Source organism: Emiliania huxleyi (assembly GCF_000372725.1).
Source record: "Emiliania huxleyi CCMP1516 unplaced genomic scaffold EMIHUscaffold_279, whole genome shotgun sequence".
NCBI classification, from domain to species: domain Eukaryota; phylum Haptophyta; order Isochrysidales; family Noelaerhabdaceae; genus Emiliania; species Emiliania huxleyi.
The window spans coordinates 15,306-40,435 of NW_005199935.1; the positions used below are offsets into that span (position 1 = coordinate 15,306).

A 25,130-nucleotide genomic window follows, 5' to 3' on the forward strand; every position below is an offset into this window, starting at 1 on the left:
CTGCCGCCACCCCACGCAAGGCCCCCTTATTCTCTGGCCCGACCACTGCCACACCACGGGAGAAGGAGTTCCTCCTACAAGCACTGCATTCGTTCCTCCACCGCCACACCACGCAGGACCGGTCGTCCGCCGAGCTGCGCACGTCTCCGCGCCTCTCGCCGAGATCGCAGGGCGGCGAGCGGCGCGGCAACGGCTCGAGCGGCGCAGCGGCGCTTGACGGCGCGAGGGCGGCGGCGGGCGGCGAGGGGGGCGGAGGCGCGTCCAACGGCGGCGTGGAGCGCTCGTCCAACGTGCTGATCGCGGGCGGCGGCAAGGGCAAGGCGGCGAGGAGGAGGGCCGAGGTGCGCCGCTCGCCGTACATCTCGCTCAAGTCTCGGGTCGGCGCGACGTACCAGTCGGAGCTGCCGCCGTACCTTCCCCCGGGCGGCAGCGAGGGGCGCGACGCCGCCGCGGGGGAGGCTCTGCAGCCTAGAGGCCGAACCCATGCTCTTGTCTCTCAACTGTGCGCTCGAGAGGGCTCGCACTCCGCTGCTGTCGACCGTCTTCCGCGGTGCTTCCCTGTGTGCGTGGCCGTCCTAGTCACACAGCGCTCTGAAGACTCTGCGCACACGACCGCACACGACCGCCCTCCCCCCGCCCTGACGTCGGCGTCTCGAGCGGTGTAGGACCTGCTGCTCTTCGACCCCGCCCGCTCGGCGCCGCACGCGCTCAAGGTCTACCTGCGCAAGGCGGCCGAGGCGCCGCATTGCGACGGGGGACGGCGCCCGAGATTGGCCGAGATTGCCCGAGATTGCCCGAGATTGGCCGAGAGTAGGCGTGGCCCGCGACGAGGGACGCGATCGAGCGGCGGGCGGCGCCGCCGGGCGGGCAGCCGCGCAGCGCCGGCGAGGGGGGGAGCATGGAGGCGGCGGCGGAGGAGGAGGCGCTGCGGCTGCTGCACGCGCACGAGTACGACGGCAGCCTCGCCCTCGAGGCGGTCGCGGCGGCGGCGCCGCCGCCGTCGCGCGCGCCGTGGACCGCGGCGCAGGTGCTCTCCTTCGACTCGGGCCTGCTCTCCCACGGCAAGAACTTCTCGCTGATCGCGCAGTCCGTCGGCCGGCCGATGTCCGACATCGTGCGCCGCTACTACGAGCGAAAGTGCCGCACCGAGGTCCGGCGAGGCGAGCCGGCCTAGAAGCCGAGTGCGACGTCGTGTCTCCCAGCCAGCGCTCGAGAGGACACACGCGCCCCGCTGCACTCCGCCATACCCCGCTGCACTCAGCCGCCGCACTCCGCTGCATTTGCCTCCTCCGTCCTCACGCGGTGCTCTGAATGCACTGCGCAGTACCGCCCTCATGCCGGCGTCACTCACAGCGCAGGCGAGCTGCCCTGCTTCCTCTCGGCGACGCCCATCTCGGCGCGGCGCGCGCTGCGCGAGGAGCGCGAGGCGGCGGCGCTGCTCGCCGCGCAGCAGCGGCCCGCCATCTTCCCGCCGCCGCAGCGGCACGCGATGCACCATTTGGGCCGGATGGCGCCGTCGCCGTGGAACCCAATCGTCGGACCAGGCGCCGCACGCCCCGCCCTCCCGCCCGCCGCCGCCCGCACCCGCGGCCGGTTCGGAGGGTGTCTGTGGCGTGGCGCCTCTGCAACCCTTCCCCCTTTCCCCCCCCCCCCCCTCCCCCTTTCCCTCCCCTCTCCCGGAGGTGGCTCCTTGTGTCCTGCACAGCGCCCCGAGCCGCTCGCGCCCCGCCACGCCCCCAAGACGGGAGGCTCGCTCACGTGCTCCCGCCCCCATGTGGGTGTGCAGGCGGCTTTGTGCTGCACCGGCCCGCCGTCTGGCAGACCGCGGGCGAGATTGTGCCCCACCCGACGGGCCCGCTCGTCAACGGCATCTACTGCGCGCCCGCCTCCGCCGTGCTGCTCGGCCAGGTCAACGTCGCGTCCTGACGCGGCGCGGGGCCGGTAGGGTCCCAGTCTCGGCTTTTGAGAGACCGGGCGCAGCCGTACGATTGAGTATTTTACGCCGGTGTGTCGCCACTTGCGGAATACGAACCGATTACATGCTTGTTGTGGGATGCGGGCGCCAAGTAGAGCTTGCATTCCTGCAGAGCTGCGCCGGCGTTCCGCGTTGGGCGTTGTTGAGAGACGACGACGAGCACGCCCCCCGGCGGGTCACACACTCACAGCTCACACACACTCTCAGCACGACACAGCAGTCACACGTCACACGACACCTTCGACAGCGCGTCACACCTCCGCCTCACGCACCCAGTCACCCGGCCGAATGCGGCAACGGACGCACGCCGGCGCAACCGCCCCACGACAGGCAGCTCTCGCACTCATGTTACCCTTACTGGCCTTGCGCCCACACCTTGATCTTCCTGGGCAGCAGCTGGTTCGACAGGTCCTCTCCTTGGCCTAGGCAGCCGTCTTCGCCCTCGCCCCAAGCGAAGACAGCGCCATCGGCGGTGAGGGCGAGGCTGTGGTGCCGCCTTGCTGACACAGCGACGATGCGCTCGCCAGCAGCGATGCGCGGGCCAGCAAAGGTCTCCATCTTCTTGGGTAGCAGCTGAGGCTCCTCGTCGCCGTGGCCCAACTGGCCACTGGCTCCATAGCCCCAGCTCCAGAGGGCGCCGTCGGCGGTGAGGGCGAGGCTGTGGTTGCCTCCAGCCGAGACAGCGACGACGCGCTGGCCAGCAAAGGCCTCGACCTTCTTCGGCAGCAGCTGGTTCTGCTCGTCGCCGTGGCCCAACTGGCCACGGGCTCCATAGCCCCAGCTGCAGACGGCGCCGTCGGCGGTGAGGGCGAGGCTGTGGATAGGCCCTGCCGACACAGTGACGACGCGCTGGCCAGCCAACGCCTCGATCTTCTTGGGCAGCCACTGGGTCTGCTCGTCGCCGTGGCCCAACTGGCCGTCGCCTCCACCACCCCAGCTCCAGGCAACGCCGTCGGCGGTGATGGCGAGGCTGTGTTGGGCTCCAGCCGAGACAGCGACCACGCGCTGGCCTGCCAAGGCCTCGATGCTCTTCGGCAGTAGCTGCTTCTGCGTGTCGCCGTGGCCCAGCTTGCCGTAGAGTCCACTGCCCCAGCTCCAGGCGGCGCCGTCGGCGGTGAGGGCGACGTTGTGGCTAGAACCAGCCGACACGGCGACGATGCGCTGGCCAGCAAAGGCCTCGACCCTCTTCGGCAGCCACTGCTCCTGCTGATCGCCGTGGCCCAACTGGCCTTCGTCTCCATCGCCCCAGCTCCAGAGAGCGCCGTCGGAAGTGACGGCAAGGCTGTGCCCGGCTCCAGCCGACACGCTCACGGCGCGCTCGCCCCCCAGCGCCGACGGGAGGCGGGTCGGCGTGTTGAGCCGCGTCACGCCCTCGCCGTGACCGAGACAGCCTGAGGGGGGGGCCAACCACTCGCCCTCCTTTGCCGAACCGCACGACAAGAGCCGCCCCTCGCCGTCGATGAAGAGGCTGTGGGAGAAGCCTGCCGCCGCCCTCACCCGCGGGTTGGCCTCGCGCAGCAATGCAGCAAAACACAGCCACCGCACGGCACAGCTCTCGTCCTCTGGCAGCGCCGGCAGCTCGTAGCCGCGCTCTTGCGCCCGCAAGCGGATGCCCTCCAGCGCGAGCGAGGCGTGGAAGAGCAGCGAGACGGCCGCGACGCGAGCGATGTCGAGGGGGCTGTCGCAGATCGAGAGGGCGCGCAAGAGGAGGTCCGTGGGCAGGTCGAGTAGCATGACTCGCGCGGGTGGCGAGGCGCCGCCAGCGCCGGGCGACCCCTCCTCAGCAGCATCAGCAGCCTCGAGCGGCGAGGGAGCGGCGGCGGCGGCAGCGGCGCTCGGCGGCGGCAGCGGCGGCACGGACTCCGGTGGTTGTGGTACAGTCCTGGGGCGCCTGTACGTCTGTAACTCAGCCGCGAGGTCATCGAGGCGCGCGCGATAGTGCGGCTGGCGCGGGTCTGCTTGGTCGAGTGCGTGCTCTCCCACCAAAAACGGGATTGTCTCGTTAATTCCCTCAACGAGCCGCAGGCTCTGGGCGAAGCGCTCGCGGGCCCGGTCGAGGTCGGCGAGCCGTTCCTCTTTGGACTTGGTGGGGGGGGGGGCGGCGGCGGCGGCATCGGAGGCGGCGTCGGCGTCGGCGTCGGCGTCGGCGGCAGCGGCGGCGTCGGCGGCAGTGGCGGTGGCGGCGGTGGTGGCGGTGGGAGCAGCGGCGGTGGCGGCGGCGGTGGCGGCGGCGGCGGCGACATCGGCGACTTGCGACCGCTTGTCGGCGTCGTCGACGTGGGCAAGGAATTGCGTCATTGCGTGCTCGTCGATCGTCACCCCGGACTGGAGGGCGGAGGCTGCGGGCTCGAGCGGCGAGGAAAAGGCGGCGGCGGCGGCGGCGGCGGCGCGGGCCCCCTCTCCGTCGTCTTCCGATGCGCGCAGCGTGCCGTCGACGAGAGACGCGCAGACGGCGACGCTCTCCGCCTCGAGCGCGACCGCACCCGGCGGCTGCCCCGTCCGCAGCAGCACCCGCTCGACGCTGTCGCTGTCGGCGGCGTTCTGCGGGAGCGCGAGGGTGAGGGTGGCGCCTCGCGGCGCGCCCTGTGGAAGGACGACGCTCGAGCACGCGCCCGACGCGGTCTCAACATCTATGCAATCTCCGGCCTGCGCGCCGAGCGGCAGCGAGACTCGCAACATTGTCACGCCGACTCGCGCGAGCACGCAACGCGCTGTGTGTGCGGAGCAAGTTTTTCTTTTTTGAGCTGGACTTCGATGTTAGAAAGAAACGCTGGCGGACATGGCATATCGCTCTCGGGCCCACAGACATCCCGCACACCCGCCGCCCCCCCGCGCGCGCCCCACCCCGGCCGGGAGAAAGGGGAGTGACAGTTTGGGACGGCGACAGACGAGATACCTCGCACTCCATGTGCGAGAACGCAGAGAGAAATGAAAGCCGTCCGGCTCACAAGTCCGGCTCACGCGCCCCGAGCTAACCAACCTTCGCAAGCACACGACCAACCTGTCGCGACGGCGTGTCAAGCAGTACTCCTCGTTCTATCGCTGCGTCCACGACGAATGCCAGCACACGGTTGCATCACAGGCTCTCGTCGACGAAGCAACGTCAACGCGACACTTGCTGTTGGAAAGATGCAAACGTCGCGTTGCGAGTGTTCAACGTCCACCGCTGACGAAGCTTCCCTCTGCCACTTGCGGTGGTTGGCCGGCAGCCGTTGAGGTCTGGCTGTTATGAGGTCTGGCTGACCGCGAGAGAGAGACCGTGTGTGTTTTGTGTGTGTGTGTGTGTGTGTGTGTGTGTGTGTGTGTGTGTGTGTGTGTGTGTGTGTGTGTGTGTGTGTGTGTGTGTGTGTGTGAGTGAGGGAGAGAGGGAGAGAGGGAGCCGAGGGAGAGAGGGAGAGAGGGAGAGAGAGGGAGAGAGGGGGAGAGACCGTGAGAGAGAGGCCGGACCGCCGTGCACAGAGAGAGAGAGAGAGAGAGAGAGAGAGAGAGAGAGAGAGAGAGAGAGAGAGAGAGAGAGAGAGAGAGAGAGAGAGAGAGAGAGAGAGAGAGAGAGAGAGAGAGAGAGAGAGAGAGAGAGAGAGAGAGAGAGAGAGAGAGAGACGGAGTAATGGATGGCCCTGTAACAGGCTGCGTTTTTCTTCTCGAGTCGTTCGTGAAATTCTTTTGAGTCCGAGCCAGAAAGAATTTAACAAAATCAACTCTCTCTCACAGCAGACAGGCTCGACACAGGTGCGGACTGGCGCGTGCTAGCACTATCACAGACAAACCACCGGAGCCGCCTAAGCGACTCCGGTAAGCACGGCAATGCACTTTAGCTCTTTGCACAATGCCGCTCTCCCCGCACGCTAGCTCGTTCACCGTCTGCCACGCCACAGCGGTGTGGAGAACGACAGACAGTCGCTGCATCTGCAGTCTGTGCCAGTTCTTGTGCGAGCGGACGGCACGCCAGAAGAGAAAGAAAACAGACAACACGCGGGGAGGGATGGGAGGACGGCACGCCGCCACCACACAGGGATTTTAAGGAGGCGTTTAGTGTGGTGCTAGCCGTCGCCCACGCACCCTTGGGCGTCTGCCTCTTCCTATCTCTCTTCGCAGTCCCTCGCCGATTCTCGCTGCAACCTTCATGCCACCTCGCGGTCGTCCCACTCTCGTCGTTCTCTCTCCCTGTCGTGTGTGGAGAAGTTTACCTTACCTTACCTTACCTTACCTCTCTCCCTGTCGCTTCATCCTCTGTCTCGTCGCTCTCCTCTGCCTCGTTCTGTCTTCTGAGACGCCGCCGCCGCCCGCCGATCCCTCTTGCTCTCGCGCTTCTCCCGCCTCTCGGCGCAACTCCGCCCTCCTCGCGGCGTATTTTGGCCCCTCGAGTTTATCGAGCTCTCCTCGCGCAAGGACGACTCTTCTGACTGACACCCACTCCGATCATTTGTCGCCAAGTCATATCGTTGCTCAGGTCCACTCTCGTTTCGGACACTTGTACCTCCACAGATGGTGTTGGCTCTGGGGTCCCCTTCGGGTGCATCGTGACAGCTGAAAGAAAGAAAGAAAGAAAAAGGGATGCCAAGGGAGGGATGGCTGAAAAAAGAAAGAAAACGGACAACCCGAGGGAGGGATGGGAGCACCGCTGGCCGCCAACACACAGCGAATTTCGTTTTTCTTCTCTCGAGCGCCACCAGCTCGCGCCAACACCCGCCCAAAATGCAGCCACGAGCTTTGGCGACAGGAGCGCTGGCCGCTGCGCTGCTGTGCCTGTGCATACCCACCTCCCTGGCTGCGCCCCAGGCCGGCCCGGCGATCGACGCGTCGCACGCGATGATGGAGCCGCCGCCCGCCAAGCAGCCGCGGCCGTATGTGCGGCCTCCTGCGGGCAGCCGGCTCGCCGCCGGCTCGGGCGTGTACCGCAAGCTGCTCTCCGTCTCGACGCCGCGGTCGGCCGCCACGCTCGCCGCGGCGGCGGTCACCATCACCTGCCTCGTCTCGCGCTCGGCTGCGTCGCGGCTCGTGCTCCACATCATGTGCTTCATCGGCTCGCTGCTCGAGCCGTTCGACAGCGTGCTGCCAAAGCGCTCCGCGCTCCGCCCCTTTATCGAGCAGGCGCGCCGTCGCTCGACGCACCACCTCATCACCTCACCCAACCTCACCCAACCCTCTCCAATCCTCTCCCGCCCTCTCCCGCCCTCTCCTGCCCTCCCCCACCCTTCCCGCCCTCTCCAACCCTCTCCCGCCCTCCCCCACCCTCGCCGAGTAGGTCAAGTCGGCCAGGAGGGCCTACGCCGTCAAGTACGCCGCCGCCCCCTCTCCTTCTCACGCAACCCTCCTCCCCTCGCTGCTGCTGCCCCCTCTCCACACCGCCGCCTCGCAACCTGCCTCGCCCTGCCACGGCTGCCGTCCTCGCCTCGCCGCGGGCCTCACTACCGCCGCCGCTCCCCGACCGCGCAGGCACGGCCTGCCGCTCGACCTCGACGCGATGGAGGGCTTTGCAGACGAGTCGGTCGAGGCGGCCGCCGAGGCGGAGGAGGGGCGTGCCGAGGCGCCGGCTGAGGCAGAGGCGGCGGGCGAGGAGAAGGCGGAGGAGGAGGGGGCGGCTGCCGCGGCTCCGAGCGAGGGCGCGGAGCCGGTCGAGGTGTGAGGGTGCACGTCTAGCGAAGGAGCGAGCGGTTGGGCAACTGAAGGACTGTGTGTGGGGTCTGGGGTGTGCCTCCGTCGGGGGTGTGGCTGTGGAGGCCTATCTTCTTAAAAAAACTGTTCAGTTTTCAAAGGCAAAACACGACGCTCTGCGGTTGGTGCACCCCTCACACTGACACATTCCCCTCATCCCTTACCCTTGGCTGAGCACATCTACCTGCGAGCTAGTCTCTCCGCATTCTCTCCCCTAGTCATCCGCCCGCGCCGCGCGCCATCTAATGGGCGTCTAGTGCAGCCACTGACGGCACTATTCCAAAGGAGCGGTCGATGCCTCGCCTAGAGTTCGGGTGGACTTGCGCACTGCTTAGCCCTGAGGGGGGAGTGTGTGTGAGGTGGTGTAATGTTGTCCCGTTTCAGGCGGCAGGTCAGGGGATTAGCCGGGAGGATTCGGCAGCTCAGCCGGGGGCTGAGCGTCTGCAGGCAGCCTTCCGCTCGCGCCGAAATTCACAGCCCTCCCGGGCCGACGGGGTGCTCCTTGGATCGGGCCCCGCTCCCCGCTTTTCCTGTGCCTGGACTGTCCGGGTCAGGAGGGTGAGAGTATTGGGTGGGCGAGGGAAGTACATCTGGCGGGTGGCGATTGAGGGACAGCAAGAGGGCTGATTGGCGGGTCAATGGGCGCGCGGGCGGCGCTTCGTGGTCCTGGGCGAGCAGGGGCAGTGGTTAGGAGTCTTGGGCCTGGAGATATGAGGATTGTCGAGATGTCGTGCGAGAGCGGTAGGTGGGGGAAGGTAGCGCGGCTGGAGAGTGGTGTCCGAGGGACAGTGATGAGTTGTCAGTTGGGGCGCGAGACGCGCGGGACAGTGTTGGAGGCGGCCAGTGAGGTAGGGTTGGCTTTGAGCAGTGCAGCGAGTGTGTGGTCAAGCGTGGGAGCGGCGCGCGAGCACCGGATTTTTTTGCTGTGCGAGTCGAGTTGGGGACAATGATGAGTTGTCAGTTGGGGCGCGAGACGCGCGGGACAGTGTTGGAGGCGGCCAGTGAGGTAGGGTTGGCTTTGAGCAGTGCAGCGAGTGTGTGGTCAAGCGTGGGAGTGGCGCGCGAGCACCGGATGTTTTTGCTGTGCGAGTCGAGTTCGTGGCCGGTGCGCGGGAAACTCGCCGAAAACCCGCGCAGCCGGCCGATTGTACGACCGAGGTCGCTGATGTACGACCGAGGTCGCAGAGCCTTGGCGACGCGACGCGCACGTCGCCAAGGAGTTCGTAAAATGTCAGAGTTTTTTCTAGGGGCCTATCTTCTTCCCCGCTCTCCTGGGGGACTCCGCGCCTTACGTCGGCGGGGTTACTCCCCGGCCGCTGCCTGACGCTGAGACACTGAGAGAGCACTTTTCGTAATTATTGTTCATTCGACCATCAGCGAGACATTACAGGCCACCGACACCCTGAGCGCGAGAGCGTCCGGCGCCGCACCAGTGCCGCACTGGCTGGCGCGAGGGAGAACCGCGTGGGGCATGCCTCCAGCAAACAGCAGGAGCGTCGAGGGCTCGGGCGGCAGCGCCACATACTCAAACCGGTCCACCCCAGCCTCTGGCTGGGTGATGAGCAGCAGCTGGCCCGAGCAAGTCTTGCCGCCCAACTCCGCCTCCGACCCGGCACAGCCGCCGCTGTCCGCAAAGTAGACGGCGCTGTACAAGCTCTCGCCGTGGTCGTGCACCTGGTGGTGGGCGTGCGGCGGCGACGCGTTGAGCCAGCCGGAGATGGAGAGCGCGTCCAGCTCGACCGGCGTGTGGAGCAGCTGCAGCGCCTCGAGCAGCAGCTCGTGGATCGGCGTGTACCAGTGGGGGTCCGCCGGGTGCGCGCCCCAGAAGAGCTCCTAGAATGGCAACGGACGGCCTCCGGACGGCTCTCCGAGGCGGAGGGTGTGCCGTTTGGGCAGGGCATACCTCGCGGCATGTCTCGGGCATGTCTCGGGCATGTCTCGCGACATTAGGGGATATCGCAGGCATATATCTCGCGGCATGTCTCGGCAAATCTGCGCCTCGCCGCTGTGGAAGCCGCCGACATTCGAGCGCGTGACACCACCTATGGCCCGTGTTGCGGACGCGTCGCGGGGCGGGGGCCTCTCCTGGGACCAACCGCCCAGAGGTTCGGGAGCGGCACACATGCGCTGCTCCCCGTGTACGCCGACCGCGCCGCGGCGCGAAGCCGCGAGTTGATGGCCGCGCCGCGGCTCGCGCGGACGTCGAAGCGGCGCACGAGCCGCTCCACGGGCGCCCCCCCGGCCGCCTCCCCGGCCGCCCTCCCCGCCGCGCCAACCTCTGGCCTTGGGGGTCGAGGCGGGTGGTCGAGGAGCGTGATTGCGCTTGCACCGGTGAAGGACGAGCCGGCGGGCAGGGGGACGGGCGACGGCGGCGGGCAGCGCGCCGCACAAACGTCGCGCCGCTCGCCGCGGCGGCGTGCGGCCGCCGGCCGTCCCAGACGCTGACGGCAGGGTCGTCAAGGCTCCGCCGCAGCAGCTGCGTGGCCGCGGCGGCGGCGTCCAGCGGCGGAGGCGACGGCGGCGACGGCGGCGACGGCGGAGACGGCGACGACGACGGCGACGACGACGGCGACGGCGGCGAGGCCGGGGGCGACAATGGAGGCGGCGGCGGCGGCGGCGGCGGCGGGAGCGGCGGCGGCAGAGGCAGCGGCGGCGGCAGAGGCAGCGGCAGCGGCAGCACGGTCGGCACGGCGGCCCCCGGTGGCATGAAGCGGCGGTAGCACTGGCCCACCTCGCTCGCGCTAAGGGGGCGCGCCTCACCGGGCGAGAGGCCGCCTGCGGGAAGGCTCCGGGAAGGTTCATCGAAAGTGCACGCTGTTTTGCGCCTCACCGGGCGAGAGGCCGCCGAGCGTGATAGGGCCGATGCACTCGCGCCGCAGCGTCTTGACCACCAAGCCGGAGCGCGCGCACAACCTGCGAACCTGCGGCGCAAAAGGGGAGGGGCTTCGGGGGAGGGCGGCGGAGGAGGGGGAGGGCGGCGGCAGTGTCACAAGCAGTGGAAAGTGCGAGGCGCACAATGCCCACCCCGCGCGGCGCACAAGGGAGCGGGGGGGGGGGGGGGGCCAAGGGCCCCAAAGGCAAGGCGAGGGGGCGGGCCGGGCGCGCCTGCCGGTTCCTCCCTTCGCTGATCTCCACACTCAGCCACGCCGGCCCCTCCTCGCGCTGTGCCCGCGCCTCCGCGGCGGCGGCAAGCCTCTCGGCACGGCGGGGCGTCGCCACGGCGTCGGCGGACACTGCGGGCGCGTCCGAAGCGGCGGCAATGGCGCCCGCAACGTCAGCATCGTCGTGAGCGGCGGCGGCGGCGGCAACGGCGGCGGCGGCGGCGGCGGCGGCGGCGGCGGCGGCGGCGGCGGCGGTGGCGGCGGCGTCGGCGGCGTCGGCGGTGTCAGCGGCGACCTCGGTGGCCGCGGCAGACGTTCCAGCGGTAGCGTCTGCACGGCAGCCGGATGCAGCGCCCGCGTCGGGCGCGCCCTGACGGTGCCTGGCCGGCGGCGTGCAGCTAGGTGGCGGCGCGGGGAGGCGCTCCACCGCCGCTGGCCGCGTCCACTGCCCGAGCGCCTAATGGTGGTGTACGTGTGTGGTGGGTGGTGGCAACGGCGGTGATGGTGGTGGTGACGGTGGTGAGTGGTGGTGGTGTGTGTTTGTGTGGTGGTGTGTGTGCGTGCGCTGCGTGTGCGTGCGTGTGTCCTTGTTTGCTTTTGCGCCTCGTAGTGCAGCGGTGCGCGCATCAGCGCGAGTTGCTGCGCCGCCGTCCCGCACGCCACGATTCGCGAGCCGCCACCGCCCACGCCGCCACCGCCCGCGTCACCACCGCCCACGCCGCCGCTACCGCGCTCACGCTTCTTGTGCGGCGTCGCCGCTTCGGGATATCCAGCGGACACGGGCGGCAGAGGCCCGACTGCGCCTGCCGGTGGTGGCGGCGGCTGCAGAGCCTCTGCCTTGCAGCCTGTCCCGCCGACTCGTGGCTTGAGCAGCCCGGTCACCTCGACGAGGTAGCGCTTCGTCGCGTGGGGCATGCCACCCCCATCGCCGTGGATGAGTGCGTTCGCGAGCGCGCCGTCGTCCGTGAAGAGCAGCAGACCCTCTGTGTCGCGGTCGAGCCGGCCGACGTGCGGGACAGCAGGAAAGCCACGGTGCAGACAGTCGTAGACGGTGAGGCGCGACGCGCAAGCCGCACCCGCCAGGCCATTGGAGCGCTGCGAGTGGCAACCTGACGGCTTGTTGAGCACAAAGTAGAAACGACCTCCAGCGCCCTCGCCAGCGGCTCCGTCCCGCAGCGCCGTCGCAGCCTGCCGCACATCCCGCGGGCGGACGCCGGCTGCTCGCGCGATCGTCTCGGTCGTCTCGCTGTCAGGGTACGGGAGGAGGGCTCGCCTCAGCTCCTCGGCGCCGAGGCGGTCGGTGAGGGTCTGCAGGACGTGAGCGGGGAGCCGCATACACAAACACGCATATAGGTATCTTGGAGGCAGCCGGGCGGAGGCGGCTGAGCGGCCGTTTGGCTGTTTTTTTTTTGCTTAAAGTTGGCTCGACGCTCCAGACACTTTGGCCAAGTCTTCGCGAAGGCCGACGTCGCCGAGCACCAAAGCCAAGTTCCATGTGTGGCTCCACGCTCCAGACAGGTGGCAGCTTAGTAACGACACCATCGCCTTGCTATCGCGTGACAGCCGCCGACCGACGCCTCGGCGCCGGCCGACGCCGTGTTCAGGTTCACGGCTGGCGAGACGATGCAGACCTCTCGCCCGACCTCCGCGTCGGGCGAGGACGACGACGAGGACACCGGCTCCGAGGAGTATTCCGACGACAACGGTTACTCGATCGCTACGCGGTGTTCAACCGCAGTGAAACCACCCCCTTCCCAACCGTCTCAGGGACGGACGCATTTGCCCCCTTTCAAAGGCGGTTTCGAAGTTGATGAGACCTCGTCCCCCCCTAAACAATAAAGGGCGTAAAAAGAGTTTTACGTGCGTAAAAAGAGGCGCGGAACAGAGCACAATGTTGAAAGTGTTTTCAATCGGCAGTCGGCAGGGTTTTGGCTGAACCGGGACAGGCCAAAGTATAACGAGGTTGTCGACACGCGCCTTGGCCGAGCGAGCCGCTTGCCCGCACAACTACGTCTAGCAGGTAGGCTGTGCCGACGCGGTCGCATCTGGTCGCGCCATACTCAGTCACAACCGAGACAGCGTTGCATATGCCTTATCATATGGCAGATCTCCCTCGTCTTCGTCGCCGTTGACTTTTTCAGTGTATGTAGCTCTTACCTACATTCCCGGAGGAGGACTGCTGACGGGGTTTGCGATGAGGAGCGATCCGAACGTGGTATTCGGGTGATCAGATCACTACCGCCGAAACGCAAGAGCACTGCGACGCATCGGGCTCATGCTAGCATCCACCTCGCGAGCCGACCGTCTGGCTCAGCGAGGCTGCTGCGGAGCACTCGCGGGCCGATTTCTGGCCCAGCGAGGCCGCTGCGGGACACACCGGCGGCTCGGTTCGCTCCTCAACGCAAACCCGGTCGAGCAGAAATTCAGGTGTGTGTGTAAAGGCGGCGCGGCACGGTAGGATGGCAGGCTGGACATCGGTCGGCGGGCCGAACGGCTGAGCGGGGGCCGGCGGCTGGAGAGAGATATAAGGATCCGGGTGAGCGCCGACCAAGGCAGGGTCTTCCTGCGCCCGCTCGCCGAACGATTGCCACGGCGCCTGGTGTTGCACGTTCACTTCAGAGTCGACGGAGCTCAGGTTGCGCCTCCACTCGCCTCCCCGATGCGATAAGGGACCCCGTTGTCCGTTTGACATCAGACTTTTTTTGAGTTGGAGGTAATAATTAAAAGGATTGCACTGTCCCAAAGAACTGATTCATTCATTTCACCCTCACATAGTAACAATACCTCAAAGTTGAAAACCTCCAAAATAGGCCGTCAGGACTCTGTCAGGACTCCGTCAGGACTCTGTCAGGACTCTGTCAGGACTCCGCCAGGACTCCGCCAGGACAACCACTGCCCCCCCGCTGTGAACAGAGCCCTTAGCTAGAGAGTAGGGAGGGGTGTACAGTCGAGTTACTCCCGAGGGCAGGGACGGCCCTCCACTGAGGGAAAGGGCGCAACGGGGACGGTATGCTCACAACCCAGCCACGCAGCTCTTTGCTCGCGTACAGCCAACGAGTTTGCTGGTCCACAGGCAGGCCAGGCCGTGAGCGTGGGCCGGTCGGGCCTGATCCTGCGGTGAGCACTGGAGGGCTATGCGGCTCGCTCCGTCAGCCGACTTGCGCCGTCGAGCGGTCGAGCGCTTCGGGTTGGACCCGCGGGAGGGTCCCTGCGCGGCTGACATGGCCAGCCAAGCCGTGTGCGCTGCCGTGGGCGCTGTCGTGGGTGCTGCCGTGGGTGCTGCCGTGGGCGCTGCTGTGGGCGCTGCCGTGGGCGCTGCCTCGGTCAGCAGTCGGTCAGCAGTCGGTCAGCAGTCGGTCCGCTGCTCGGCGCTGGCCTGCAGGCCGCCGGTGGCAAATCGGGGGGGCGCGGGCCATGGACGTCGTGGCCGAGCTTTGCTGCCTTCTTGCACGTTGCCGGCTGTAACGTTGCCTGCACCATGGCCGCGCCTCTCTTGCTTGTGCGCTTTCATGGTCGAGCCGAGTGGCGCGAGAGTGAGCGTGATTTCTTTTGTCTGTCAGGACTCTAAGTTTCTGTCAGGACTCTCAAGTTTCTGTCAGGACTCTCAAGTTTGCTTGTCAGGACTCTCAAGTTTGCGTCAGGACTGCCCCATCAGGACGATTCCGCAGAGGGCGCGCACGGTCGAAAGGGGGGCTGGGCGTCTATCATTCACTGCTGGGGGGGAGGGGAAGGAGGGTTGCAGTGAAGGAAGGTGGAGGTCTCGTCGGAGGCACTTGTGAGCACTGTGAAGACCGTGCGCCGTCAGGACCCCGCCAGGACTCTGTCAGGACTCTGTCAGGACTCTGTCAGGACTCTGTCAGGACTCTGTCAGGACTGTCAGGACAGGTGCGGGAGGTCCACAAACCAGGTTGGTCCCAAGCCGCACCTCTTCACCCAAGTCTACTCTCGTCAAATGCAGCAGCACTGTATCCGTCACCTCCCTTCTCCTCCATAGATTGTCTCCAGCCCACCTCACCATGCTCTTCACGGGCACCCCCCCCCACTCATTACATCGGTTGCAGTCCGCCCCCACCGCCTCCTCCTTTGAGATGACGTCAAACACCCTCCTCCCTCCTTCATAGTCCTGTATCGTACTTGCCGCCGAAACTACATGCCTCCTCTCATCGTCCCTGCTTCCCAGTAGCGCAGTCTGCACCTTCGGCGCCTCCTCCCTTCGTCTAGATACCCGATCGACATCCTCAACGCATCTCCCCACATTCCATTCCACCGGTTGTAGCCCTGAACGCAACCCTGGTATCCACACTTCTGTGAACCATTTGAAGAAGGCTCCTACCACCTGTTCCTTCTCTTCCGCATCAGCATCATCAATTGGCTTTCGCAGACGTTGAAAGATGTCTTCCCCAAATCGCTTACGAGCCTCAATGTCCATCCGATCAGGTAGAAGACACGACTCCTCCGCTCTCATCATGGCTCTCCTGACTCGCAAAAGTTCAACCTCCCAGGCCATCTGGATCCCCTCCTCGTCGTACCCGTCTAGCTCCATCCCCTTGAACGCCTCGCTCTCTACCTCGCTCCGCTCCAACCACCGTCCCTCCTCTGGCTGATAGAACATGTCCCTCTCTGTTCTCACCAAGTATCTCATGGTCCTCGCATGGTCCTCCACCCCATCAGGTGACTCCAGCCTGCATGCTCGCACGTCAAACACTCTCCTCCCTGCCTTTCCTCCCATTGCCTTGCTCCTCCGCAACTCCTCCGCCTCCTCTCTCCCCTCCTTCCCCCACCTCGTCCACGTAGTGCTGATGTCGACGCAACGAGAGGCTTCCATCACTAGTCTATCCCACTCCTCATGATCAGCTCTTGTGAAGTCCACCTCACCACATCCGAAGCAGACCTCTGCCTCTCCACTCGTTAAGAGTTGCAGATGCCCACAACTCCATCCTCCATACATGTCCTTCGCAAACCGCACTCCCAATGATCGCAGCCTCTGACTATCAGTAATATCGTTCCTTCCCCAAAGAGACGGACCCACATCTCCAACTTCGCTCATTCCCACCGTCACGGCCTCCCCCAAGGCTCCCTCTGCGCGCCCTTCTGAGCGCTTGAACCGTAGACCCAGTAGTTGCATCGTCTCCAATGCCTGTAGGGGCGCGCTTTTCTCTGCCAGTCGTCCATCAATTTTATGTCTAGGCATGAACTCCATCGCGCTCCCGACATCGCACCCTTGCAGCCAAGCCATGATCGCCCAGGCAGACTGAAGTCCAAGGCACTGTGGTGTAGTTGCCGGTAGACACCATGTCCTGTAGACCTCGTCCAAGAGAGCTCCCCTCCCAAACTGCTCATCAAAAGGAAATCCAGCTCCTCCCCAGTCCACTGGAGCATGTACCACACACAGCAGGGTATTGTTCCGCATAATCCCACGCCCTTTTAGAATGCTTCTGTTTGCAACGTCCACTGCCTTCGACCCTTGCCGACCTATCGTCCCTCCCCTCTGATAATACCCCCGATTACCCGCTGATGCCATCGTTAGAATACCTCGCTGCTCCGCAACATCAGCTCCTCCGGCATTGGAAGCCACCCGAGTAAGCACACGAATATTGTGAATAGATTTGTCATCAGCCATCTTGTAGTTTATCGCGCCATGAAGTCCCCATTGTCTCCACACGTCGACCCATAGAGATGTCCCCACCGCAGTCGGATCTCCCCCACTCGTAGTCTTGTCGGCGCGCTTGCCTCGTGTAGGACCACATTCAGCTCTACCTCTCTCCTATCCTCCTCCCTTCTCCCGACATCCCCCCCATCACACTCTACTCTAATGAAGCATAGACCCTCATCCTCTCCTCTCTCCTCCCAATCTTCCGTGATGGCCGCGCATCGACATAGTATCCACCTGTCCTCTCGGCATAGCTCCTTGATAGACGCACCTATTTTGGAGGGATGAAGCCCCATCACCCTTCCCGTTGCCTTGGCTACCTCAAAGGCCTTACTCCAGTCCATCCTCGAGCCCCTCTTCCTATTGAAGAAATAAGTATCTGCGTTTCTACCCAGACGAGTGAAATTATTCTCGTCCACCATCCTATTGACAAACTGGTCATTGACATGTCCCCTCTCCCCCCCAAATCTGATCAGACGTCCATTGGCGTCACCACCGACACAGTGAGCATATTCGTTGAATTGGCTGACAGCTTCGTAGATTGCATCGTGAACCTTCCCTGCATTTGACCTGGCTTTAGACGTGTCCGGACAGTAGTAGGCGGTGTAGACCTTTAGCGAGTTGTCCACCGTACACCTCAGAAGTACCGACAGGACATGTCCCGCAGTTCCCACAACACTTTTCCCCACTTGAACGAAGAGGTTAGTACGCCACAGAATCAGTACTCCACCTTTGGTCCTCCCACCAGCTCTTGAGGGCCCACCTTCCACCCCAGTGTGAGCTCCCTCGATCCCAAACCTCCTGAAAAGATTGAGGACGATTTCGCCTCTCCGCGCCACCAAGTGCGACTCCACCACCATATAGACTCCGCTCCCTTCCTCCAACCGCTGTTTTACTTTAAGCTGGACCACGGACATCTCCACCTGCCCATCTTTTCCGTCCCCCTCGTCGAAGTCTGCCATAGCCTCCCTGTATGAACTCCCTCCTTTCGTGGCCATGTGACGTCGTATCTCTCTACCTTATGTTAGGTACTTAAACAAAAGAACTCTCTCTCGCAGCGCACAGGCTCGACACAGGTGCGAACTGGCGAAAGGTGAAGAACCCAGTCTGGCTCGGACTGACTGGACACCCGCCCACGGCTCAATGTCGCGCTCGCCCCGCGCACGCACCGACGACGACGCCCCGCCCACGGACTGGCTGGCCGAGCTGCCACCGGAGCTGCACCTCCGCATCCTCGAGGGCGTCGACGACTTCTCTGACTGCGCCGCCTTCAGCCTCGCGTCGCCGCGCCTCGGCCTCCTCGCCCTGCGCAGCGGCCTGGCGCGCTTCAAGGACCCCCTCTTCGCCGTGGCGATGCGGCTGCTGCTCACTGAGCGCTTGCTTGCCGGAGCATTTGTCGGGGCGCCCATCATACGGCCGACGCTCTGCGAGGCCACCCTTCGCGCCTACGCCGCCGACCGCCGCGCCACCGCCGACCACTTCCCGTGGCTTGCGAGGGTGAGCCCGGCGCACTGCCTCTCGTCGGAAGTGACGGGTGCTGGCGCGAGTCGCGCCGAATACTGGAGACTGCGGCGCGGCGAAGAGAATGACGCGATGCTGCGGCGACGCCTCTTGCAGTCCGGCACGGTGCAGCACTACGAGGGCGGGCGAGGCGCGGAGCGGATGGTGCGCTTGGTGCTTCCCAACAACGTGGTGCACTACGAGGGCGAGCGAGGCGCGGAGCGGGTGGTGCGCCAGGAGTCTGCCAACGGCAGCGTGTCGTACTACGAGGGCGAGCAAGGTGCGGAGCGGAACGTGCGGACGGAGTCTGCCAACGGCAACGTGTCGTACTTCGAGGGCGAGCGAGGTGCGGAGCGGAAGGTGCGCGCGGTGAGTGCCGATGGCACCATTACGCACTACGAGGGCGACAACGGTGCGGAGCGGGCGGTGCGCGTGGACTTGCCCGACGGCAACGTGCAGTACTTCGAGGGCGAGCAAGGTGCGGAGCGGCTGGTGCGCGTGGTGCTTCGCGGCGGCATACAGTACTACGAGGGCGAGCGAGGCGCGGAGCGGATGGTGCGCGTTGAGGTTGCCGACGGCACTGTGCAGTACTACGAGGGCGAGCGAGGCGCGGAGCGGATGGTGCGGACGGAGTTGCCCGACGGCATGGTGCAGTACTACGAGGGCGAGCAAGGTGTGGAGCAGGTGGTGCGCCAGGTGTCTGCCAACGGCAGCGTGTCGTACTACGAGGGCGAGCAAGGTGCGGAGCGGAACGTGCGGACGGAGCTCCCCGACGGCAGCGTGGCGTACTTCGAGGGTGAGCGAGGTGCGGAGCGGAGGGTGCGCATGGTGCGTGCCGATGGCGCCGTTGGGCACTGCGAGGGCGAGAAAGGTGCGGAGCGGATGGTGCGCGCTGAGTATGCAAACGGCAACGCGGCGTACTACGAGGGTGAGAGTGGCGCGGAGCGGGTGGTGCGCATGGAGTTAGCCAACGGCAACGTGCAGTACTACGAGGGCGAGAAAGGTGCGGAGCGGGTGGTGCGCATGGAGTTGGCCGACGGCATGGTGCAGTATCTCGAGGGCGAGCGAGGTGCGGAGCGGATGGTGCAGGCGGGCGCGAGCGAGGACAAGGCGGCCGCGGAGAAGCGGTACAAGGCCATGCGGGTTGCAGAGCTGAGGAGCGAGTGCGAGCGCCTCGGCTTGGCCACCACCGGCGTCAAAGCAGCGCTCGTGGCGCGCCTCCTGGCGGCCTGAGCCTGTACTCCTATGGAACTCTCGCGCATATATGTTCGTGAATGAAATCGCTCCAGCGCGAGGCGGGACAGCGACTGACCACTGAGGACTGTACCGTGACTCATGTACGTCACCGTAAGTTAGACACATGCATGGGCCTTTGAGCTCTCGTAAGCGAAAAATATGCGCGGCCGCATAGAGCTTAGTCCTTAGAGCACATCGCTGTTGATCTCTCGCGCGCATATATGTTTGTGATGAATGACTCCAGCGCGAGGCTGCAGCGGTCTCCACCGTCCAGCGACTGTACCCCACCCCGTGACCCACATCAGACATTACGAGTACCAACGTCACCGTAAGATAGTATAGAGCAAGGGGAAGTTCTTTCCCTTTCGCAAAGGAAAACTACACGTCACATACACTGAAAAACAAAACCTCTCTCTCAAGGAAAAATAATTTTAGAACAAACTCCCTCTCAGGACTAACTGGCACAAGCACAGGAAATTTAAACAAAACAAGTCTCTCTCACAGCAGACAGGCTCGACACAGGTGCGAACTGGCGCGTGCTGGCACTATCACAGGCACACCGGAGCCGCCTACACACAGGAAAGAATTTTACTATACAAGCCCCTCTCACAGCAGACTGGCTCGGACTGGCACTACAAAAGGCACGGTAGGCGACGGCCCCTTATGGGCCGTCGAAGAGGCCGGCGTACTCCTCCGGCCGACCCCCCTCCCAATCCTCCCCGGGCTCTCGCTCCTCCTCCTTCGCTAGCGCCCTCGCCCCCCGCCGGCGGCGATTCCGTGCGGCCGTCGCCCCCTCCCCCTCCCCACCCCCATCACGGCCGGAGCCGTACCACCCAGCGCGCACACCGAAGGAGGACTGAGCCTCAGCCCTGTCCGCCCTCACCGCCCGCACGGCGGCGTCGCACGCCTCAGCCCGCGAAGCGCCAGCCAGTCGTGTTGTCCTTGCGGATGGCTGGGATCAACACGAGGCGCTCGGACACTGTGGCCCGCGACGAGTTCGCGCGAGCGGGCGCCATACAATGCTGCAAAAAAGAAATTCGGCGAGCCTGAGCGCGGCGCGGCCCGAGAATTTTACACACGACACTGGGCATGGGACTGGCGCGCACTCGCACTAACACATAAAAAGAATTTCACGGCGGGGTACCGGTTCCAGCCCTCGGAGACCCGTGTTATGGCCCTGCGACCGCGCACCCCCCACTCTCTAGCCCGTAACCCGATCCCGAGCATCCGGGGTACCGATAGAGCAAAAGGAAAAGCGGTTAGCGGGGAATCTCCCACTGAGCCGCACACACCGTCCGCCCACGGAGCCCGAGGCACGCATCGCCGCAAGGTCCGTGCAGCATTTTCGCGGAGGTGGAGAGCGAGCGCACATCAGAGAGAGAGAGAGATTTTTTGTTTGTCACATCAGTCAGAGTCCGAGTCCACACACCCGCCCCTCTCTGATGCTCCCGCCGCACTGGGCTCGCCGCCTTGGCCGATCGTGAACCGGTCGACCGACTTCCGCGAGCGCTTGGGACGGTCCGGCTGCTCGTCGGCCCGCCGTTTCCTCTAGAAGAGATGCGCTTGCCTCGCATTATCAGTTGTATATACGGGCTCTGTGGGCTCCTCGGCGGGGGAGCAAACCTCGGCATGTTACATGAAGCGCCCTTGCCAAAGGAACGCAACACTGGGAGTGAGGAGCACGCCCAGCCCTTGTCTCTTGTGACATAGCCAGGTACCCAAAGTTTAAGAGCGGCTCAAAGCTCAGAAAAGATTCGTTGAGCGTAGAGCGGCTGGGATCTGGAAGGATGCCAAAGGTACAGCAATCAATGCAGCGGAAAGAGATCACACCCTTTTCCAGAGCGTCCCGTTGACGTACGTGCGCGATGCCCAAACCGCCGCACGCCAAGCGGTGCTTTCGTGGACCTCACGAGCTCGCGTTCGTCCGTTCATAAATATTTATTCACCCGCAGTTTGCCTCAAGTCACAAGTGCCTCTCTGCGTGCCGTGCCCGTGGGGATGGCCCGCGGCGTGCAAGCCCCACCCGGCCGGCGGATGGGCGTGTGGGCGCGTCGCCCTGCTTGCTCTAGGTGAAACGTCTAAAGGACGAAGAAGACCCGAATCCGCACGGCGGGCGGAGAACGACGGGCGGAGAACACACGGGCACTAGACCAGGGAGGACTGGGAGAGTGTGAATGGAGGGACACGTGTGTTCAGACGCGCGGTAGGAAGGGTAGGCGGGCGGGGCGAGGCGACCTCGACGCAGCTCTCGCGGCACTCGGTCTTCAGCGCCTCGATCGAGGCGCCGCCCTTCGCCGCGTCGGCCTCGAAGATGGGTGGGTGGGGATAAGCACGCCATCGTCGCACACACACCTCGGCGAACGGGACGCGGTCGCCGAGGTTTCGTACGTCGGGCGTCATCTGCACCGGCACCGCCATACGGGGTGTGGAGGGTGAGTTGACCAAGGGGTTGTGCGCCGGGCCCTCCTGCTCGGCTCCAGCCGGTAGACAAGTCTTGTCATCAACAGAGTAGATGGATCTGACCTCGGGGCCGATGTGACCAAGCGCTGGTAGCGTGGTTTAACCTCACACCCATGGTCTCACAGTGTGCCGGCAGTCGCCGAGCAGTGTCGCTCACACCAAGCCGCAGCACAAGTGACTGAGGGCCAGTGAGGGCGAGCCCATCGCTGTCACAGCTGTGGCAGCCGCACAGTAGGCTGTGTCAACTGTGCAGAGTGTGTGAGCAGCAGAGGAGCTGCTCTCCAGGCTTCTGTCGCAAAGAGCTGCATGCCACCGAAAGCGCTGTCGAGGTTCGCCGAGCGCGGCGAAATCGGGGGACGCCGCCACCGACGAGCGCGTTGGACTTTTCACTCCGGACAAAGACGGGGACACAGCGGACGGTGCGGGGTGTGTCCCCGTCATAGCGGCGAGGCGCGGGACCGTCTGTGGCGACGTGGGTCGCGTCCTCCGATTTCCTCAACTCAGGGTCCGCTCCCTCTAGAGCTCTACGTGTCCCGCCGGCGTCGCGGATACCGCGCGAAAAAATCGGCCAGACGATGGATATAAATAGAGCCGTACGCTGCTCCGATACTCTCCGGGCCGACCCGTCCCTACCCGACGGTGTGACACTCTTCCACGCGTCTCGCTCACGCTGAAGCACGTGCTCGCCTCAACTGCTGGCGCGCGCGCGCCGCGCGCGCGGCCACCCACTCACCCACACCCTCACACGCCGGCGCCAGCCTTCCCCAGGCTTCTCAGTGGCCGCCATGCAGCCCCGACACCACCTTGGTCAGGTCATTCACCCACTTCGAGATCTCCGTGTTGTCGTCCGAGGAGAAGAGGAGGCTCGCACTGCCTCCGGCGCTCTTGGCCGCCTTGGCATGCCGCGAGCCCGGGTGGAGCTCGAGCTTGAAGGATTTGAGGTCGCTCCGCGCCACTTTGCTGACCTGCGCACCGGGCGAGAGCGGGCTTGTTCGCTGGGAACAACAACCACGGCGGCACAGGCGCGTTCGGCTGCGCCGGAGCCCTCTCCTCTCGGCCATCTCTCCCCCCTCTCTCCCGGTGGCCTGCCGGTGGCCCTCTGTGGGCTTCTCCATCTCTCTCGGGCTCACGTCTGCGCGGAGGTCGAGGCTCATCTTTGGTGGCTTGGTCTGATCCGCCTGTGGGCCGAGCAAGGGGGGGGGGGGGACGCGAGCTGAACGGAGGGGGGGGCGGAGGGAGGGAGGCGGTTGCCTCTCGCCGCCGGCGAGCTTGGAAGATATTGCGCCGCCGCCATGACGAAACAGAAACTAGCGCAGACAAGAGCAGGGCAGACCCGGGGACTGGGGAGCCGGAGCAGACGGCATCGGCCGCCGAGGGAACGTTGGGAAGAGGCACGAGGAGGGCGGCGACCTCAACCGACTATGGAGGGCCTCCCGCCACGCACCTTTTTGTCGAAGACGTCGAGCTTGCCTCCGCTCAGCACGCACCACCGCTTGCTCTTGTTGGCGCTCAGCAGGCCCGAGCGGTGGACGTGCTCGGCGTCCCCGCCGCCTCCTCCTCCGGTAGCGCCGCCGCTGGGGTTGGGGGGCGCCCAGTGCTCGCGCGGCGGCGGCGGCGGCGGCGGCGGCGGCGCCGTCTTGGAGCCCCTCTTGTGTCCAAACTTGATTGCGGAGGCGGCGCCGGCGACGCTCAGGCGGCGGCCCTTCTTCGGCAGGGAGCTGTCCTCGTCGTCGTATCCGGCGGGGCGGCTGTAGTCCTCGTAGCTGGAGGGCGGCTGCTGGTGCTGCGCCTGCTGCGGCTGCTGGTGCTGCTCCTGGTACGATGGCGGGGGCGGGGGCGGCGGCGGCGGCGGCGGCCGCTGCCGCTGCTGCTGCTGCTCTCCCGCTGCCTCCGGTGGCAGCAGACCCGAAGGTGGTAGCTGCTGCGGCATCGCCGCGCCCTTGTAGCGCGCCGCGGCAATGTGCAGGGCGACCGCGAACTCATTGCGCGCGAGGTAGCCGTCGCCGTCGGTGTCGCACAGCGCCCACACGGCGTCAATGTCTTCCCTTGGGAGCCTACGTCAGAGATCATCCCTGCGGTCTGAGGTTGGGGAGACATGGGTAGACACGGGGAGATATGGGGAGATATGGGGAGATCATGAAAGCGCCGTCCAGAGACTAGGGCTAGGATTCGGCGCGCGCATCGCGGGAGGTGCGAGTGCTGCGAGAGTGCGGTAGCACAGCCTGCAAGACCTACCTCCTCGAGAGCTAGTTGGAATACAAATGGGGGGACTCCGCATCTAGGCTTGGCCACACCTTGCGCGGCTGAAGGTGGGCTCCGCCTGCGCGCGGCTGAGGGCCCAGCTGCCTTGGCAGAGCGAGTGGAAGAGCTGGATGTACCGCGCGTACTCGGGGCCGCCCATCGCCGCGATCGGCGGCGGCGGCGGTGGCGCCGGTGCCGGCGCCACCGCATGCGGCGGCCCGCCAAAGGTGCTAGCGCCAAAGGAGGCGAAGCCGGTCGTGGGTGCCGGCGCAAACGCTGGCGGCGAGGAGAAGGAATCGAAGCCCGGCGCTGGCGCGGGCGCGGGCGGTGAGGGAAAGGGTTCGAACCCAAGCGCTGGCGCCGGCGCGGGTGGGGCGGAGAAGGAATCGAACCCAGGCGCTGGCGCCGGCGCGGGTGGGGCGGAGGTTCCAAAGGACGTGCCAAAAGCAGTGGGCAGAGCCTGCGTCTCGTAGCTGCTCAGGAAGCCGGCAGGGGCAGAGCGCGCTGGCTGTGCCTGCGGCGGCTGCGGGTAGGCGGCCTGCTGCGGCGCGTGGGGCGGCGTGGGCGGCTGCGGGGACGGCGCCTGCTGTTGCAACCCCGGCGCCGTTGGCTGCAACGCGCCAAACGGGTCGCTTGCAACAGTGCCAAGTGACGCAGCCATCGGCGTGGCTTGGGTGCCGTGTGTGTCGCCGCCAGGGGCGCAAGCCGCTGGCTGGGGCGCCTCGCGGGTGTGCGGCGGCCAAGCCTGCGACGGCGAAGACAGCGCCTGCACCATCGGCTGCATGGCGAACGCTTGCTGCTGCTGCTGCTGCTGCTGCTGTTGCTGCTGCTGCTGCTGTTGCTGCTGCTGCTGCTGCTGCTGCTGCTGCTGCTGCTGCTGCTGCTGCTGCTGCTGCGCGGCCGCCACCGCCTGTGCTGCCGCCGCCGCCTCCGCAACCGCCGCCTCCGCCTCCGCCGCCGCTGCGGCCACCGCGGCCGCCGCCGCCTCTGGCATCCCCTCCCGCCACTGCCCCAGCTGCTGCTGCTGAGCAGCCGTCAAGCCGGGGAGCGTTCCCCCCGTATAAGGCGGCGGCGGCGGCCGCCAGGCGCCCAAAGGAGTCTGCGTCGATCGGCGGGCCGCTCTCCTAACGCGTGCAGGCTAGGGACTGAAGGCCAGTACTTCACGCCCCTCCCATCCCCCCACCCCACGTCCTCCCTCGCCCTCCCCCCCGTCGTTCGCTCAAACTCCCCCCCTCCTCCTCTAACGTAACGCCCTCCGTATCGCATACCCTCCCGCTTCCCCACCCTGACTCTCCATCCACCCCCCTCATTC

The 25,130-nt window shown here is 65.7% G+C and overlaps 3 protein-coding genes across 3 annotated transcripts in view; 2 read left to right on the forward strand and 1 right to left on the reverse strand.

The window, feature by feature from the left end:
- The window catches only part of EMIHUDRAFT_238937 (hypothetical protein), a gene marked incomplete at both ends in the record, with an annotated part of 4,720 nt that extends 2,794 nt beyond the window's left edge, over positions 1-1,926 (forward strand). The window contains 3 exons of the mRNA XM_005776488.1: positions 1,028-1,150; positions 1,418-1,534; positions 1,822-1,926. Coding sequence (XP_005776545.1) covers positions 1,028-1,150; positions 1,418-1,534; positions 1,822-1,926 — 345 coding nt within the window. The remainder of the gene's footprint in view (positions 1-1,027; positions 1,151-1,417; positions 1,535-1,821) is intronic.
- Positions 1,927-6,670: 4,744 nt separating this feature from the next.
- EMIHUDRAFT_116099 (hypothetical protein) lies at positions 6,671-7,601 on the forward strand (the record flags this gene model as incomplete). Its single annotated transcript, XM_005776489.1, has 3 exons — positions 6,671-7,024; positions 7,221-7,252; positions 7,412-7,601. 3 exons carry the CDS (start codon positions 6,671-6,673, stop codon positions 7,599-7,601), a joined length of 576 nt encoding a protein of 191 aa, XP_005776546.1.
- Positions 7,602-8,992: 1,391 nt separating this feature from the next.
- On the reverse strand, positions 8,993-12,066 carry EMIHUDRAFT_116100 (hypothetical protein; the record flags this gene model as incomplete). The annotated part of the gene is made up of 5 exons (XM_005776490.1): positions 8,993-9,463; positions 10,020-10,405; positions 10,461-10,551; positions 10,850-11,111; positions 11,390-12,066. 5 exons carry the CDS (start codon positions 12,064-12,066, stop codon positions 8,993-8,995), a joined length of 1,887 nt encoding a protein of 628 aa, XP_005776547.1.
- Between the last annotated feature and the right edge of the window lie 13,064 nt (positions 12,067-25,130).